This window comes from Lampris incognitus, chromosome 8, assembly GCF_029633865.1.
Source record: "Lampris incognitus isolate fLamInc1 chromosome 8, fLamInc1.hap2, whole genome shotgun sequence".
NCBI lineage: Eukaryota > Metazoa > Chordata > Actinopteri > Lampriformes > Lampridae > Lampris > Lampris incognitus.
Window position 1 is genome coordinate 34,592,757 of NC_079218.1, and position 19,419 is coordinate 34,612,175.

General features: G+C 40.4%; 1 protein-coding gene across 4 annotated transcripts in view; it reads left to right on the forward strand.

Moving 5' to 3' along the window:
* The window catches only part of aff4 (AF4/FMR2 family, member 4), a 60,584-nt gene that overhangs the window by 12,769 nt on the left and 28,396 nt on the right, over positions 1-19,419 (forward strand). For 3 of the 4 annotated variants that reach the window (XM_056284606.1, XM_056284608.1, XM_056284609.1), the window contains exons 1-2: positions 5,767-5,996; positions 13,139-13,268. In XM_056284606.1, the coding sequence (XP_056140581.1) occupies positions 5,980-5,996; positions 13,139-13,268 (147 nt within the window). In that variant the 5' untranslated portion in view covers positions 5,767-5,979. Of the gene's footprint in view, positions 1-5,766; positions 5,997-13,138; positions 13,269-19,419 lie in introns of those variants that run through there. The other variant, XM_056284607.1, reaches the window with a different exon arrangement.

Consider the following 19,419-nt stretch of genomic DNA (forward strand, 5'->3'; position numbering starts at 1 on the left):
AAAAAGGGTTCTAAGTTCCCCGGTTTGTTCCTCGATTGGCAATAGCGGGGAATATAGGACCCTTTATTTGGAAAAAGGTCCTATGTTCCCCTGGAAACAGCGGGGAATATAGGACCCTTTTTCCAAAAGAGGGTCCTATGTTCCCCGGTGTCTATTGCAACGGGGATTATAGGACCTTTTTAGGGGAAAACGGGGAATATGGGACCCTTTTTTTTCGAAAGGGTCCTATGTTCCCCGATCGGGGAACATAGGACCCGGGGAATATAGGACCCGGGGACTATAGGCACGGCCCCCCTGATTGGCTCATCTGTCAGAATTCTAGGATGTTACCTTGTTTTTCTTATTTTGTGCTCAGTAGACAGGTTGTCAGATGTGGTCAGAATATATATGTACACAGAATTTTTATAACTTACTTGAAAGTAATCAGCTCTTGATAAGGGTCCTCACAATTTTAGAACCATATTTATTCATCAAAAATAAAAGTCACACCTCTGGAGCTGCATGTTAAACTAGGAATGGAACATTTCATATTGTCCCTTTTGGTGTTTTATCTTGTTTAGATAAAGGGAAAACAATTTCTAAATGTGCCCTTTTGTACTGAGTATTAGTCAAGTAAATGCACCAAAAGGGGAACTAGGGACAGCATTTTTTTAAAAAATATTTTTATTTGAATGTAACAGGCAAATTCAACACAATTTTGATGTAGGTCTTCCATGAAATAATATTTGTCATGAACAACACACTTGTGCACACTTCTTTGACTTGCAGAGTTTCAGATGATTCTTGGAAGTCCAGTCATATTCCACTTCCACGACTTAATTTGCTGTGGTAGAATGAAATGCTTTTATTGACTTTTGCAGGTACACGAGATTAAGAATAAATGTCACTAATAGAGTTGTCATAATATGAGACCCTGACTAGCAGAAAGTGCGACCACATTTCATATAGTTAGTCCACTCGCTAACTGGAGGTATTCCAGATGTGTGCAAGATGCTACAAACCTGTCGTTACGCAATGTAGAGTTAAATTACTGTAATTTATAAAGGCCACTGTGAACTTTTGCAATTTGATGTACATCAAATGAAACTGAACTGTCAAGTGGGATTTTGTGCCTGGAGGGAGTTTGATTCGACGAACGGCCAATAATGGCCATGCAGTTTTAGAAGAATTGATATACAGTTGGCTAGTTTTAGTTTGGTGGTCAAAGATTACTAGCCTAGTCCTAATCTTGCACCCCATTCCATGGACATTTTCTTCTAATGTACATGAGTGCAGTGTAATGTAATTAAAAATTGTATTTTTCAGGGCGAGGAAAAACATTGTGACAAACCTGCACTACAGCTGGGGCTCCCCAGCCCAGAGACGGACACCAGCGGAAATTGATGGCAAAGCAGCCTGTTTATTAAAACAAAGACATAAAAAACATCAGCTTTAACACCTATTTAAAAAGACTAAAAACAGACATACATTTAAAAGTTTTGTTGGGGCGAGAGCTCTGCGGGTCCACCTCCCGGCAGCCTTCTACTCTCTCCCTGGCGCTGGTGTGTCTTTATTTGGGGTGTGGAACCGAAATATCTGTCCTGATTTAATTAGCCTAATTCAGGACAGTTGGTTCACACCCCACCCATCCATCCATTATCCAAAGTGCTTATCCTGCTGTTAGGGTCGTGGGGATGCTGGAGCCTATGACACCCTGGACAGGCCGCCAGTCAGGCTGGTTCACACCCCACTTTGCCAAAAAAAAAAAAAAAAAAATCAAAACTTTTTGTGAATTTTAAGAACATAGTGCAAATAGGTGTAAATTAAGTGCAGAAAAGAGGTGACAACAAGAATGAAAATTTATTTTTCATTTTATGTGACCTTTTAAGCAGTTTCAAATGGGTTACAGGTAACACTAAAGCCCCCACACACTGTGACAGGGTTAAGGACAGCCAATAGGCCTGCACGATATGAGGAAAATCTGCGATTTGGGATAACATTGTTCAACATTGCAGTGACGAAATGATTTGCAATACAAATACTGAAGTGTGCATATTACGTAGTCCACACATGATGTTTTCTGCAGTAGGCTGTCTGTCGACATTGAGTTTTCAGTTTAAAGACTTGATCAAAGAAGTGTACGGTAAGGCTGATTTAGCGCTGTGTTGTGTGTACTATTCAGAGGATTTGGGAATGTTTGCAGTCACAGGATTGTAAGATGGCGACGGATGTACTCTGTCCCCCTCCAAGGATGGTCGTTCCCTCTTCACAAAGATGGCCTCTTTGACTCCCCATTCAATTGTAAGAATACAATGTCGAATAAGTGGCTTTCATTTTCATTTCAATCATCCAAGTGACCTCTTCATTCTCAGCTGACTGCAGGTATCCTCAGCGTTATAAAAAAACCCAAATAAATAAATAAATAAAACAGTGGGCTAATGACCGAAAATGGTCTGTTTCATATGCACATTACTGTGAGCCATTAACTAGTGTTTCAGTTGCAATGTGTACTATTAATAGAGGATTTGGGAATGGTTGCAATCGCATCCTTGATAGAGAGGAACACTGGTTGGAACAGGGAGTCGTATGTCCCTTTTCCACTACATGGTACCGGCTCGACTCGCAGAGTGTCGTTTTCTGTTACCATAACAATACTCCCTCAGTGTAGCTGGTCTGCATTGATTTTGGTACCTGCTCCAGTTTTTTTGTAACCCCGACAAAGGTGGTACCAGAATAGTGGTAACGGTTACCAAAATGCCGGTACTTTTCAGTAATGGAAAACGAAAAAGTCAAGTCGAGTTGAGCCGGTACCTTGTAGTGGAAAAGGGGCAATACAGGCCATCTATGTGAAGAGGGAACAACCATCCCTGAACCAAGGGGGCAGCTAAGAGTACATCTGTCGCCGTCTTACAATGCTGTGATACGATAGAGTGCCAATCCAGAGTTGTGGGCTCTTGACGAAATTCTTGCCCTGTCAGCTATCATTGTTTAGAGTGACAGGGAGTACGACAATACTGCTATCACACCGTCCTGATGAGTGACCTACTGGAGCATGGTAGACAATGTGAAAAGCATCACATTGCTCAGTATTCTTTCTTAGTGTGTGTGTGTTGCTGTCAGGGAATCAATAGTCAATCCATCTGCTAAACTGTTTTAAGTCTAGCAGATGGATTGACTAGACTGTTTTACTGTACCTCAGGCTCACTTTGGAGTGTTGCCAAGTCTTGTCTCTTCATTTTGAGTTTATTGAGGAAAAAGAATTGCCACTGTTAATAATTCTGCATGTCCCCCCCCCCCCCCATAGGACCATAATGAATGTCCTGGGGCCACATTGTGCATTGGCCTCTGTCAGCTTGCTGTCGATTTGATGTAGATTTTGTCACAATTTCTACAATGTGGTATGAGATTTACTTCAACTCATACTGTGTGACAAGGGGATTTATCAAGATTTTGCTTTTCTGTCGTACAGTGTGACCTGCAACAAACGTGCAAGACTGCCACAATTGTCTGTGTGGGGGCCTCAAAACAATTGAACTTAGTCTCCATTTGCACCAATACCTAATCAACAGCAGAAATCTGACAGGTTAGCTCTGTTATAATTGACACACCCTACAAAATTACTTTATTCAGCTAATATGCATCGAATGAATGGGGTCGCAGAACTACGGGACCCACCATTGTGACTGTATTGCATTTTGAGAACTCAATCTTGTATCATTTGTGATTTACCTTTTAAAAAGGAGATCATATTGGGTTTTTTTCTGAGCTGAGAAGTTTCAGATGTCAGTCGCAGTGTCATTTTAACTTCAGTCTATTTAGGAGTCTCGCAGGGACATATTAGCTAAGCTTTGAGCTGGTGATTTGCCGACTCCACTCAGTACTATGGTAGACCAAATTTCTATGATTGATGCGGGCTGAGTGACTGAGATTCAAATATGGGATTTTCAAGGTAGACCATGAAAATACCATATGAAAATTATGGTCGGCAGAGCTGGGTACTGAAAAGCTGATTTCCATTGAAGCCCTCAAAAAATATTTTTGATTCCTTGTCAATTTTAAAATCTCACATGCTATCAGAGGCTATCAAAAAGCCTTAGTGTTTGTGGTGGGGTGTGGACCAGCTTCCTTGAGTCTGCCTAATTAACTCAGGGCAGATAAAATGGTGTCCACACCCTACTCCACCACAATGTTTAATTCCAAGAACAAGACAATCCTTTTTTGCTTTGGTGTTGATAATGAAGGAAGCAGTTCCTTTCTGCTTCAATTCCAACTTAGCAAGCAGGTGGCATGTATAGATTTTTTTTATATAGAACATTTCAATAGGTAAATTAATGTAACAATTGTCAGCCTCATTGATCATAGATTGACATCATAAAATGTAATGTTCTAGGAACAGTGTTAAATTAGAAGTGCTTGAACTAGCATTTCCAATGATAGCCAGCCATGACCACAGAAGTGTCTAGTTGCTCTAGATTGTGAATAGAAAGGTATGCCTGCAATGTCAGGGCATTGTTTTCAGCATGGTTCCCTCTTTTTGTCACTGAAATTGACCTTAAACCTTGCCTTACTTTTTTGTTGTAAAACTCACAACTTCAAGTACAATTCATCCATACTTTGGTGCCCTCTCCTCCCCAGTCTTTCAGAAAAACGTGTTGCCATGCGATGACAACAAGTTTCCATGTGTCGTATAGCTGATGAAAACGTCTCCTGTTTATCACAGCCCGCTCCCGTTTCTCACCAAGGGTGCACTGTCTCTTTAAAAGCCTCTGCCGGTGCTTTTCCCTTTGCTCAGGGCAAAGTGGGGGGGAGGGAGGTTGTTGACGTTGAGACTGGCTCTGATTGGCTGGGCCGTCCTGAGGGCCGTGACATCACGAGGAGGAGAGGCTCCATGGTATAAAATAACATTTCCTTTTATGGAACGAGGTGGACTGTTCCAATCTCACAGAGAGGTGAGATCTATCCCTCCTGCCTCTCACTGCTCACTCATTTACTCCTTGTAGATATCTTCTCTAATTAGCTCGCAAGGCTGTTTTGTAGATTTTTTTTTCTTTTCCAAAATTTGCCATGAACATTTGATTCATATAGAAGCACTCTTGTCTCGGGTCCTGTTTCCTTTCTTGTTGCCTTTTTTCCAACTTGTATTACAACAGTTTTATCTGTAATTAGCCAGATGAATTGATTGGGTGCATTATGGTGTTTCTTTCATCCCCTCAAGTGGCTCATCATGATCACTATGTTACAGTTTGGTAATGAAAGTTATGGTTCATTGCATCCCAGCAAGTAGCTACTTTTGAAAATTTGTGTCCTTGATTAACCACAGTGAAAAAACATAAGCTCCCCGTGTGAGCTATTCTGCCTCAGAACTGAAATAGAAATTGGCCTGTAGTGCAGTTGGCTTTAAATGCAACCGGCAGAGACCACTAATGTGCACTGTGCACAAATGTGGACAGGAGACATACCAAATATATACTGTGGATGTAAAATGGATGTTAACTTTCTACCCTCTTCCTTGCCTTCTTTCTTGCACCCCCCCCCCAGCAACTTACTATTTCAGCCTCCCTTCTTTTCACCTAGGTTGTATGCCCCTACCTACTTGCCCAAAAGCACGCAACAAAAAGCTCTCTGGCCCCCTCTAGACTTCACCTATTGTCCCCCGCCTGTGGCCACCCCTGCTGTTGTATGACATGGTATCTCCCGAGAATGGGCAGTTACCCTCCCCTTCCTAAGTCAGATTGGTGTACTCCAAGGAAATGCACCGTGCCGTCGATCCGAGTCAAGAAACTATAGAGTTGCTGCTCTCCCAGGCGGAAACCCACAGATAGAAATGGACCTCTCTGTTTTCAGTAAAGGAAGTTTGAGCATCTGAACGGACTGACAGACCATGACAAGAATACTTCAGAAATCCCAGGAGATTTTCTAAACCCCCCCCCCCAACCCCACCGTCACTTCTCCTCCTCCTCCTCCTCCTCCCCCTCCTCCCAATGTTTCAGTTGTCGGGCCATGGCCTCTCAGCCAGGGTAAGAAACTCACAACTAGTTGGTTGCTTCAGTTTTTTATCGCAGTGTCTCGATAGTGCTCCATGTTTATTCACAGATGGCGGCGGTCTAGTCGTCACACTTTTGTGAGAGGGCCGTTTTTGATGGCCTAGATTTTAACAGGCTTTGTAATAGTGTCCTGACGGAAGCACAGCCCAGTGTTCAGGGTGCTTAGATAACATCTGTACTTTTTGTTGACGACTACATAACTTGTCTGTTGTTTATTGCCTGACAGTTATTGTTGATTCTGATCATCTTTTCTACTCTGCAGACTTTGACTTGTTCTGTCTCTGACAAACTGTAGGTATAATCCACACCAAAGCAAGGCTTGGCTTTAGAAACACGGACGATTAACGAGTGTCATAATATTCACATCAACCATTTCTTTTCAATACTTATTTAATACAAAGAAGGATTTGTTCAGCCTAGCTGGGCTGTGTTTTTAAACATCCTTATCGCTAACCTTTGTTTTCTCTGTTGGCAGTTGATCAATTCTGATTTGAGGACTGATTGGATGCAGACTAGGCCTTAAAACCAAGCTCAGCTTGTTAAACATTTGTAGTTGCGACATTGGCACCTCAAGGCCACAGATACCTGTGGCTAAAATAATGTTATCTACTATTTACGTTTCAACATAAGTGGGGGCAATAGCCAGCTATATGGTTCTGTTAATATAAACAATTTTACTTTAAAATTTTACATTGAAATATCCATATAGGTAAGCCATGAATAGTTTGAGTTTGTTCATTGCTCAGTATCTAAATAAGGTTGCAATCTTTGAAATGTTAAGGGTTCTTAAGGGAAAAGGCTAAAGGTAGCTACCAACTTCAGTGACGTTAAAATAATAACTATCATTTGTCCAAGAAGCTGTCAAATATCAGGAATTTGGGTCTTTTCATTTGCATCTGTTAGTAGATGCACATGAAACACAATGTTGTTTTTCTGCAAATTTAAGGTTAATGAATTTTAACATCAAATTCACAGAAAACGTCAATATCAGAACAAATAGAAATAATTCAGCATTAATTGTGCTTGGCCATTTTAGCTACTCTGATTTGGAAACTATGCAAATCATGGAAAACGTTGAGCAGTATTGACTCATTGCTATTCAGGGCCAACACATCTGCAGTTGCATCTCATGCTACTTCATCATCTACAACCAACAAGTGTAGCCATAACATTCCTGTCTGATGTTTCTCGATGTAAAACTTGAGTATGGATGTATGTAACCTCCGTTCTATTAACAATACAAAATAACTTAGGAAGTTAAACTCAGCAGAAAACCCACAAGCAGTGTTTGTAAAGTAGGCTGGGCTCACTATATTTTGATAATTTATTTTACGCTGTGCTGTGAGCAGCCCATTCACACATTAAGCCCTACATAAAGGTTCACTGCTAATGGGCATGTTTGCATCAACAGATAATGTCAGCAGCATAAAGACAACTGCTGTTTCTGCAGCATTCAGGGTGTCATTATTTGGTCAGCTTAACTAAATGTAGAAGAAGCAGGTTTACTCCCTTGAACCTAGTTGGAAGGGTTGGAGTTGGACCCCCCCCCCCCCCCCCCGATCAGTCATAAGGCCATACTGAGAGGGAAATGAAACCTCTGCAGGATGGGGTTCTACCTGTTGCAGTAGGGGATAGAGCAGGTAAAAGAACAGCCAGATTTTCCCATCAAGTTGATTTTGATAACTTTGCCACCAGCTGTAATGGATACTAGTAGGGTTTCCATTAGCACTTTTGGCCGCACCGAGTTTAAAGAGATACTTGCATCAAAATCCTACTTTTCCTGTTGTTAATCGGTGTAAGGAGTGTGGATGTGATCGATGAGACAAATGGTAGCCCTAAAATCACATTTATGGCCAGATGAGAGATATCGGCGGCCAAGTAACTGATTTCCAGCTGGTGAAAATGTGGCAACTTGCCGCGTCATGAATTACCATTAGCATAGAGGGCATGTCCATAGCGGGACGCTATAAAAGCGGAGACATACCCTTTTGGCTCGAAGGAATATGGCTGTATTGGCTGAGCAACATATTCGTGAGGCAAGTAGTTCACTTCCACTGAGAAAGAGGAATCGTCTTACACTTCCACATCCTCAACCTCAAAGCTGCTGTCGGTGGTCTCGTTGCTCACCTTTTTTTTTTGTAAAGTGACAACAGAGCAGGAAGGGGGCTGTCACCAGTGAATTTCTCATTTTTTTACGGCAAGCGATTTAGCCCCAGTGTTTAGCCCACCCAGCCACACCCACACAGCCACCCTGAATTTCCGTAGCCAATAGCTACGAAATCATAAAACCACACCTACCTTTTGGTTGTAATTCAAACCGCCCGTGTTAAAAATGTGCTCCAGAAACAGCATGAAAGTATCTCTTTAAACCATACCATGTTGATTTGTGTTTCTATTACCAGTTTAAATGCGCTGAGTTGTTCTGAGTTGCATCCGAGATGGATCATCTCCAGAGTCGAGCCAAAACATGCCAGACCCACCTCCAAGCGGGTTGCAGTGACATCAGATGGGCTTCGTCGTCATTCAGGGATGATTAAGCGTCATATTTAAAAAGCGACTTTCCTCTTCCATTTCATCATCCTGTCTCCTTTTTTCAAACAATAAGCAGTAGATGCCAAGCAAAATCATAACAGCTTGAAAATTGATGATGATAAGTAGCTGGCTACCAACAACCATTGCACAGTGCAGTGGTAAACAACGCTGAAAAGAGCGCTGCTTGTAAATATTGAAAAGAGGGTGCTACTTTTAAACGTCATTGACTCAAAACAAGCGCATCATCAGTTAAAGACACCCCTTCAAACGGGTAGTGCTGTTGTAATGGAAATGCAAATCCTAGCCGTGCTGGACTGATGCACCAAGTCAAACCTAGTCAAGCCAAGCCAGCACGAGTATATGGAAAAGGCCTACTAGTTGTTGGCAGTATAAGGTAGGTTGAGTTGTAGTGGCTTCATTCATTTTATTGGTTGGTCCGACAAAAGCCACTTCCCTTTTTTTGTCACTACATTGCCATGGTTTGCTGCTTAAGAGTAATGTAAGATCAAGTATATAGAACTTGGCGTTAAAAGGGGTTGTTTATGGATTTTTATTTCATGGAAAGTTGTAACTTTAATATATATTTTTAATATATTTAATATATATTTATATATATTTTTAGCCGCTCCCCTAAAAGGTCCCAGGGTGCTTCATGGTGGTTATATCCCTGGTTGCTTCCTGAGGTTTTTGGTAATGGAAGTGGAACCCAGCTATAGATCCTACAGTTAAGTTGCATGTTAGCAGTGACTCATGGCTGGCAACTGTTGATGATGATAATATAGAACAAAACACTAATATGGTTGGTTAGGAAAATTCTCATTTGTAGTTCATAATGTAGGTAGGCAGGTATTTCAAAAGAGTAAAACAAAAAACAAACCCATTGGAAGTGGTTTTCTTCAGAACCAGCAACATTTAGTGTATAAAATGTATTCAGCTCAGATTAAGTTTAAATTTAATATACCTCTGGTTGGTGGTTTAAACATATTGTGCAGATTCTCGTCAAATCTTTGTACAGGAAAATTCCAGTAGTTTTAACAATGTAGTCATGTTTGTCTACTTTCATGTCTTTCAGTTAGTTTGATTTGTCCCTGCTTGGCTACTAAACAATGTTTGAACATTTTGTCCTTGAAGGGGGTAATGGTAGTTTTTTTTTTTTTAGCAGAGTCAAGAAGAAGAAAAAACCACGTTGTGCTATGTTTGGTGTATAGGAAGAGGCTGGGTAGATGCTGTGTAATCCTAATACTTGTCAACGGTTTTTAAGTTCTTGTTATCTTAGTGCTCCCCAAAGATGTGACGCCCAACCGATTACAACAAACAGCTGTTGTATGTCATAACACTTTTCTGTTTAATCACTTATTATGCTGTTTTTTCCTCTAATGTAAAACAGCTGGTAAATGTAAATGTTAGTTTTGAAAAGCGTCATAAAGCTTATATCAATTTTTATCAATTAGCCTGGTCTTCGTTATTATTAAATTGAGGTGTCAGGCCTTAACAGATGACTTTCAGTTGTCTTCTTGATTACAAAGAAGTCTCAGATTGTAGTGTCAGACAACATTCTTAAAGGGATATTTTGCTGCTCATAATGTGCACTTCCAGGAAGTATTTGTGGCCTGTGTTGTCTATTAAAACTTGAGCCACTCTGGTATTACTCATATTTCCAGAGAAAACGTTTTTTCCCTGTTCAGAGTGCCTGTCCCAACTTTATTTCATGTACCAGCAAGCATGATGTGAGGATGCAACCCTTTAGACCTGCTGGTTACAGCTGTAATGCTTCCACTATACACTTGCAGACTTTCTTGTAGGAAAAAAAAGTAGTGTACAACTTTAATAAACAAAATATTCGTTACCCACGGCTCACTCCTTTTCATTTATTACGGTTTATTTATGCAACAGTGAAACTCATGGAAACACAGGGATTCAGTTTCTGTTGGCATGATAGGACAGTTTGATTGCGAACACCACCAGTCACAGAAGGCTCGCGTCAGCTCCAGCTGCTTGTTCCTCCCACTCGCTGTAGCTGTCCATACTGCCACTGTCCAGCCTCTGCCTCTCTGTTTGATTTTTTTTTTTGGCACTGTGTTCTGGTTCATACAAGCGTGGCTAAATACTAGATTCTTTAAAAACGTCAACAAAATCAGTCATCCAAACAGTCTTCAGAAGAGACTCATTGAGATTATTTTACAGTCCAAACAATTTCGGGTACAACAGCTGAGTTTATTGCGGTAAATACGGCTGCCGTGCTTTTCCAGGAGACACTAGATCTGCTCTCCGTTGATTGAGAATCAAAATCAAAAGTTGATTATCCATTTTCTCAGCAGTAGTTCTTCTGCTACACAGTAACATCAGCTAAAATGCCATTGGGCCGCGGAAGTAAGCAACGTTTCTACAGGTGGCTACGCAATACAGAAAACATTGGAAAGTCTGCTGGCTGTTACAGACATTGAAACCCCATGAGTTATAAATGCAAATATGGTTGAAAATTGGTGTCGGGTTCCTTCAAAAAAGATGGCTATTTTTACTTAGCTTCTTGGCCACTTGAATTATATACACCAGGACAATAGAAGGTCAGGAGTTTGGCTATCACCTTTCATTGTTTTGCGGCCAAGGAATTGATGGTTACATGCTGCAATTTGATAGCAGAAGGTCATTAATTAAGGCCTAATTATACCTTGTACCTTCTATTTTCTCTTCTCTCATACTATCCCTGATTGAGTTTCATTCCCATTCTTTCTTATGCACTGTCTGTCAATTGTTGATTACTAATGTGGTAAAAACATTATGTAGCCCTGGCATCTTTTACACCAGAGCTCATATGACACATTATAGACTATTCCATTTAATTTGTTGATTTGATCAACTAGGTCACTTGAATTAATTGCCCATTGTAGGAAAATACTGAAAATGACCTACCGCAATTAATTTTTCAGCGACACAAATTTACCGTGACCCACTACTCTGCCGTGCCTAGATTACCCTTAGACTATCATAGGACACTTTACCCATAATCCCTTTACTTTAAGATATCTACATTCACAAACTGGATGGAATCTACAACTATGGGCTCACACTGCTGTATGTGCTTGAACAAGGCAGTGGAGCCTAAAGACTGCTCCAGCAGCGTTATATAGGCAAGCCTGCACTCTGATATCCTTGAAGTGCATATTTGTGCATGGCTTTGTTTGCGTGTGTCTCCACAAACCTTGTGTCTCTCCCTCAACGATGTATTGAAAGTGACAAATTCCAGTTACTGTGTGTGAATCTGAAGAAATGTGGTGGTTCTGCTTATGTATTGTTCCTTTTAGCTGTTTGCCCCAGGAACTGGAACACATGTTTTTGCCTTACTAGTCTTTTTGCTGTACGGAGATATATAATAGATATAAGATTGAATACTTTAAAAGTACTGTATAATTTGTTGGAATAGTTAGGTGTAATCTTACAAGTTAGTACCTCCAGTTAAATAACTGGGCCACTGCATAAGGAAACAGAACCAGAGATAATTTTTGTAAATTCTTTACAATTTCCCACAGTACTTTTTTTTTTTTTGAAAGAAAAGTAGACGGCCCACCATTTTCTATGCATTTATAGCCCGGTAGTTGGAAGGCTGAAAAGAACCTAGAGTAGCACACTTACCCCATCCTTTCACATTTTAATGTAGGACGAGTCATATTCAGTCTGGCGCAAGTAATCTAGTTATGTCCCATTTTTATTTTTAAGAATTTTTTTTCCATATAGGCCACCTGCTCAAGAAATTTCACACCTCTCACTCAGTTCCCAGTTATGGAAAACTTTGTGTATGGTTAGATGTAGCCTATATAAATACCATTGACATTTCTTGATATGATTTGTAGTAAGGCTGCACAATATATCGAAAATGTACCTTCATCACAATATCAACATAAGCAATATACGTATCGCCAAAGACTGCTTGAACCACGATAAATGGTATATAATAATAATAATAAACTATATGCACGTGCCATGCAGTTTGTGTTGACTCCAGGTCTCTCTGGAAAAAAGGCGGTAGTGTCACTTGGCGGATTCCACCTCAGTAACAACAAAATATAATGTACAAAATAAAATTCTAACATTAGGTACTCACTCTGCAAAACTGGTAAGACATCAATTTTAAATTGAGACTGCTACATAATCATTTATAATATAAACTCCTAGTAGCTGCTTTAAGTAGGCCTAGATGTTCTGTTAAAGTGATGAAACTATTGTCATGCAACCAAGTTGGTGGCATTTGTTCATTGTCAATATAGCGGCTTTAGCCAGGTGCATTTTTTCCAATAAAACCATGTTGCTGGAATAGAAATAATGCATTTCATTTTTTTATTCAGTGTGCATAGGCTGTTCATTGTCTGGGGTTTGTGTTAGCAGCAAACCTAAAGCAGAAAGACATTACAACTGTATACTTCAATATTTGTTTATTTATCGCGAGTCATATTGTCATCGCAATATTCAACAACGTTATCGCATGTTTTCCTAATATTGTGAAGCCCTAATTTGTAGCCAAGTGATGAGGTTTTTTTCTCTCTCCTCTTTCTTTGTCATCTGACCTTTACTTGTGACTCTGTTTTCAGCAACATGAACCGTGAGGACCGGAATGTGCTCCGAATGAAAGAAAGAGAAAGGCGAAATCAAGAAATCCAGCAGGGAGGAGGAGAGGCCTTTCCAGCAAATTCTCCCCTCTTCCCTGAACCCTACAAAGTTGTAAGTGTCCTGCTGATGTTAAAATGTCCTCTCTTTTTTTAGGAGTCTTTTTTTTTCTTCGCTTTATTAAATAGTGTCTAGATATTACAATTTATTTGTCTGCTTACTTTTGCAGAATCAATTCAACATTTTCTATTTGGGACAGATTTGACAGGCTTAGGTTTTAGTAACGTTAATTTTATTTGGTAAAGAAATGTTGGATTGTATGTGTACAAACACTTTCACAGGAACGAAAAGTGTGCATACTCTTTCAGAAAGACTTTGATCATTAGTACTTTGGCATCATATTTTTGTCTACACATCACTCGCACATCAAATGTACAAGTCAGCAGATGTGTTGCTGTGGGCTTAAAGATGTTGCTACTTGTGTTGCTTTCCCACTGAACGAAATTCTTGGGTTTTTGCTGGAATTGCCTTTGGTGTGAATGGGTCCTAGGAAATCCTAGCTATGGTACAGCAGCCTTTCCAGGCTTTGGCACAGCATTTTCCTGGTATCATTTCAGTATGAAAGGATCCCTCATAGAATTCCAGAATTCATAACACCGGACGTGTTGGATTTGACACTGAATGAATGAAACACTTGGCAGGGCTCGACATTAATGCTTGCTTGTTTGTCTATTACAACCAAACTTAATGATCATAAAAGTGGATGACTATGGTAGTTGTCTGATTGTAACAAATTTAAAAAAAAGCAACAACAAAAAACTGAAGTTTCGGTAAGTCAACAGAAGTTGGGGGTGTCCTGCGAGCGTTTTTTGGGTCTAATAAATGCACAAACCTCTGAAGATCAGCACTCGTGTGTTTGCTCTAGAATTGGCACAGTTACCAAGTAATGGAAGAGCGATCAAAGGAACCATAACTGATTTAATGAGTTTTTTGCAGTTGCACTGTACTGGCCATGTGTGCTTAGATAATAATAATAATAATAAATCAATCTTATATTGTGCTTTTCTAACACTCAAAGTTGCTTTACAATAAACGGGGTGAAACAAGACAACAGATAAACATAGCATAAACATACAGGGGTGGATGGGAAGGGGGGGCTGCGAGAGGGAGAAGCGGCAGCCACACGTGACGCCAGCAGTACTCTCTGACTTAGATACAAAAGGGCAAGAAAAACAAAAAACAACAGCACTGTGGATGTTGATTTTCTGTAGGGGTTTACTCCCATAGCCTATTTCTCTCCCAAGGTATCCACTAGGCAGTGGCACTATTTAACCCATAGCTGGGGGCTGGTTCGTGGGCATCGGAATATCCACACATCGGTGGGCCTGCGTACCACATGTCTAGGGGCCAGACCTCCTCCGAGTCCCTTGTTCAGCCAGGGTCCAAGGTGTACCCAGTTAACCGTATGTCGCCACGAGGAGGCACTATATAGGGCTTGCTGAGACTTAGATGCTCGGCTCTCCTGTTCGAAATTCTGCTAGCCAGTAGTGAAGGTTGAGAGTGAGACGTGACAGTCACAGAACACTACACCAACACACTAGACGCTTCATAACAACCCCGCTTCTTACACAAGAATGTCAGACACACATTCACATGTAATGTGTAAGATTCAGTTACATTTGTTGATTGGAGAACATAAAGTAACTTTTATTCATTTAGTCATAATATTTTGTTACTTTGTTCTTATTCATTTACTTAATTTCAGTGCTGTTTTGATAACCTGTTGAAAGGACTAACTGTTCAAAAAACATTACCCCTGTAGCGGTCTAAGCATCGGCTCTGTGTCGATGCAGTTGACCACTGGGGACTGGGGTTCGCGCCCCGGTCTCGTCAGATCCGACTATGGCCGGACTCGACGAAGCAGCGATCATTGGCAACGCTGTCTTCGGGAGGGGGGCGGAGTCGGCTTGTGTTCGTCACGTGAATGCGTCTCTGTGTGTGTCGGAAAAACAGTGGTTCGGCTTGGAGTCGCCTTGTCACGAAAGTGGCGAGGCGGTCTCCTTCGAGACTGCTGGCCGGAGAGATGCAGTTGGCGAACGCATACAGTGCGAGGGTGGGTGTTTGAATTAAAATAGGGATCGATTGGCCACTAAATTGGGAGAAAAAAGGGAAAAATCAGAAATAAATTTATATAAAAAAAACAAACATTACCCCATTGTTTCATTGTGGACTTGCATTGAAAAGCATAAATGAAATGTAAAAACGATTTAATTTATACAATGGCACAAAAACAAATTTGACATAAAAAAAAATGCTGGCCTTTGGTATTCACCTTAGTGTTTACTGAAATTTGGTTTTGGTCTTGGCCAAGAAATTGCAGCATTATTTAAACATTGTAACCGTTGAAAATGCGTATTCATATCCTGGATAGGTTTATGCAAGGAGGCTGATTCTGTAACAGAATTCTACTGGCCAAATATTCATCCCGATCTAGTTGCTGTGCAGACAAACATATGGATTATGAGCGGCAAATAGCAAATGCAAATCGTACAAATACAAATCAATATACAAAAGACAGCAACACAGTGAAATAATCTAGTCAATTTGCCACTTTTTTAACACTAGAACGACCAAGACGGTCATTATGACCATTTTCGGGTTTTCAAAGTTTAATAACTCTGTGGGGGGAAAAAGATACAGACCCGCTGCCCCCTGAATTCTCCTAAAATTGCATATATTTGCATTAAAATTAGTTTTAGATCAATTGTACAAAAAAAGTTATGACCTAAAACTACCATGGATGGTCAACATGACCATCTCGTAATTTGCGCGTGATCGTGTGCGTCATGTCACTATTTATGACGTGTTTTGGTTGCATCATTTCCTTCACGAAGTTCATTGCTCTGTACTAGAAAAAAAAAAACTAGCATTCTCCAGTGCAGAGAAAGTCTAAATTTGATTATTGTCACCATGTCTGTTTACAGACACCATTACAGATGCACCATGACTATCACTGACGTGTTGCAGTATTTACAGGCGTTGGATAGCCGCCATTTTAAATTGTTTGAAAAATAGTATTAAAAGTTGTTACAATGTTAATTTGGTGTCAGTTTCATAACAGACATACATACTAACATTTATAATGCCTTAATATCTCAGTTGGGTATTTATCTTGGCAGAATATAGAGTTTAAAAATCGTGGCGGTCAAAATGACCACCCACAGTCATTCTAGTAGTTTTTAAGTGCCAGTCATTGTTTGGGACTGTGTTAATATTTATTTTCAGGTTGTTTTTTTTTTTTACATTTTACGTTTTATAGGCCTTGTTACGTTTGTTGGATGAGCAATATGTGTTTTCCATTTTGTTTTTCAGGTAATATTTTCACTTTTTCAATTTTGTTATTCAAGTTCGACCATGTCTCTCTGAAGTTTAAATTGTTTAAAAATAGTATTACAATTGTTAAAATGTTAATTTTAGTATCAGTTAGTTTCATAACAGACATACTCACATATGTAATGCATTAATATCTCAGTTGGGTATTTATCTTGACCCTCAGTTTAAAAACCGGCAGTTATTTTAACTGCCCATGGTCGTTTTAGGTAGGAGTGAAATCCCGGTCGTTCTAGTATTAAGCTCAAAATCTACAAGGAGGTGATGATTCAGAGGTGATTGCAACATCAAACAGGGTCTGTCGTAACAAAAATGCAGGGATTTGTTGTGTTTGTGTGTAAATGGGGCCTCTCCAAAAAAAAAAAAACCTGAATTGAGTTGAAGCTGTCAAAGAACATTTCATCATTTTATAATCTCCGCCAGGCGGATAGCCTTGAGTGGATTGTGTTTGGTTGCGTGTGTCATCTGTCTGTCTGTCCGCGGCTAATCTCGCAAACTACTGGACTTATCGGCCTTTTTTGTTGTTGTGCGCTGCAAGTTATGGCTGTATGATGAAGAACCTCTTGTGGTTGCAGTGATTTAAAAAAAAAAAAACCTTGGAAAAATGTTTGTTCTCGCTAGCGCCACTTGCTCTCTTCATTCACTCCCTAGCTCGCTCGACCAACGCTGCCTTCCGTTGCTGCCCCATCTGAGTCAATTGTGTGCATGGGCAACTCGCGTCTACACTTGAGTCACATCGGGCAGCGACTGTCAGACCCAAAACATTATTTATTCAGGTGTGAGTCTTGAAATTAAACAAGTAGTCGCTCGTATTTCGCAAGCCAGCAAATCATTCACTATTGATCTCGGCACAGGAGAACTGGAGGAACCAAAATTAATTTGCCTTATTCACCTCGCCGCCACGCAGAAGTGCCATAGTCTCCAAAGGTAAAACTCCTCTGTGAAAATACAATTTCAAGAGTAGGATTAATCACAGTTACAGCTGGAAATCATCTCAGTAGCTACAACAACACATTTCCCATGGCTGAGCTACGTTTTCTTACTGTTGTTTTATGAATGAAAGTCAATCAGCAGAGCAGTCATTCACCTTGATTCGTTTTATATCATGAAAACTGCAATAGTTAAACACATCTGAAGTCTTTTAATAAGGGCTTTGAAATTGAAATTATGATAGCCTGATCTGTCATTTTATGTCAGACTTGGTCGCATTCATGTGAGTGTCCACCTAGGAGGCTGCGTATCCATAGACTGACGGGCAAAATGTTTTTTATGAGGTAGATTTTTTCTTTGTTGCTTGCATACTGCATATTAACAACTTGTACCCCCTCATATTTCCCATTCAATCGACTTGGGTGCTGTGCAAAAGTCTTATAATGGCAGGAAAAAGTTTTGTTTTTTTTTGTCTGTGTGTGTGTGTGTGTATTTCCCCTCTCCCGGTAGGCGGAAAAAGGGGTGGTTTGTCGCCAAGTTCGAGCACTGGAGAAGGGGTGATGTGTATGCCTGGCAGAAATCTGCACTCCACTGAGTGCACTCCCTAGTTTTTAGATGCAAATTTCAGAAATGTATGCACAACTACTGCTACCCCCCCACCCACACACATAAACACATGCACTCGCACACACCTTTACAAATTTGTCATATGGAAAACCAGTCCTGCTGGGGTTATTCTACATAACTTTTATCCTGAATGTAGCCAGGATTCACAATTGGGCAAATGTGTACCGGTGTACACTAGTGTGCAGATTTTGCAAGTCTTATTGGATGGTTAGCACAGAAATTCATCTTGTGTGCAAGGTATATAGACTAATCTCTTGCCGCCAGATCTAGTTTAAGGTGAATCAGGGACACTAGATTATGTCAGATATGCATGATTTTTATGAGTGGAATCTAGATCGAGTCTTGTATGCTGGTCAGTGACACAAATCTTAATGGATCCTGTCAATAGCTAATGAAAATTGAGAGAGAGAAAAATTAGAAATGCAGAAAATCAGGAAAGAAAATGGCGACCAGACAAGGAAACAATCTGTGGGTGCACTGGATTCCACAAATGGAAGAAAAGTTAATTTAATTGTGGTAGGGACATGAATTCTTGTACAATGTGATTTCCAAGTCCTGTTTAATGCAATGGCAAAGAAACGAACACGTCTCGGTGTTTGATTTGCTACCCTGTCTTGTAGTAAGCTGAGAGCTTGGTGTTTGGTGTGTTCAGTTTGGTTCATTTGCAAGTGACAAGTTGGGTACTGTGTGATTCCGTCTTGCGTAGGCATCCCCAGTTTTTCAGATGTTATGAAAAAAAATCTACCAAAATCAGTTGGTGAAAGTGGGAGATGCTCTCTTTCCTAAGGATTTTAAAAGTTTTGTAGTTAGCCCTGGCTTTAGTCAACTCAGCAACATACTTAATGGTCTCTTTATAGATGAAACTTGTTGTCTTAAACAGCAAACATCAGACATACAGTCACCTGTCAAGTACAGTTGTAAATGGTAAGCTAAACATCAGAAAGTGCCAGGTAGCCTCTCTTCTTCTTTATTCTACCCCACTCCTCCCTCCCTCAAAGACTCAGCGATGTGGACCAGCCAGCTCTGGACTCCCATATGGCCAATGTAATTTTAAAGAGGATTTGCATCCCCTGCACAGTTTTAATCTTTGTCAGTAACCAGATTTGAGCAGAGGTAAGTGATTCCTCTCCTTAGCTAGAGCCAGTCATCAAGGAGATGGAACAGAATGTGTCTTGACAGGTTTGGAGTAGAAAGGGGTCAGGGTTGAAGTGTTGAGTGCCAGCCTGTGTTTGTCCCACAACAGGAGGGGAAAGTATTAAGGAGACTTTTAAACAGGATAGGGCCATGAAAAAGGCCACAAGGGTGTGTGTGTTTTTTG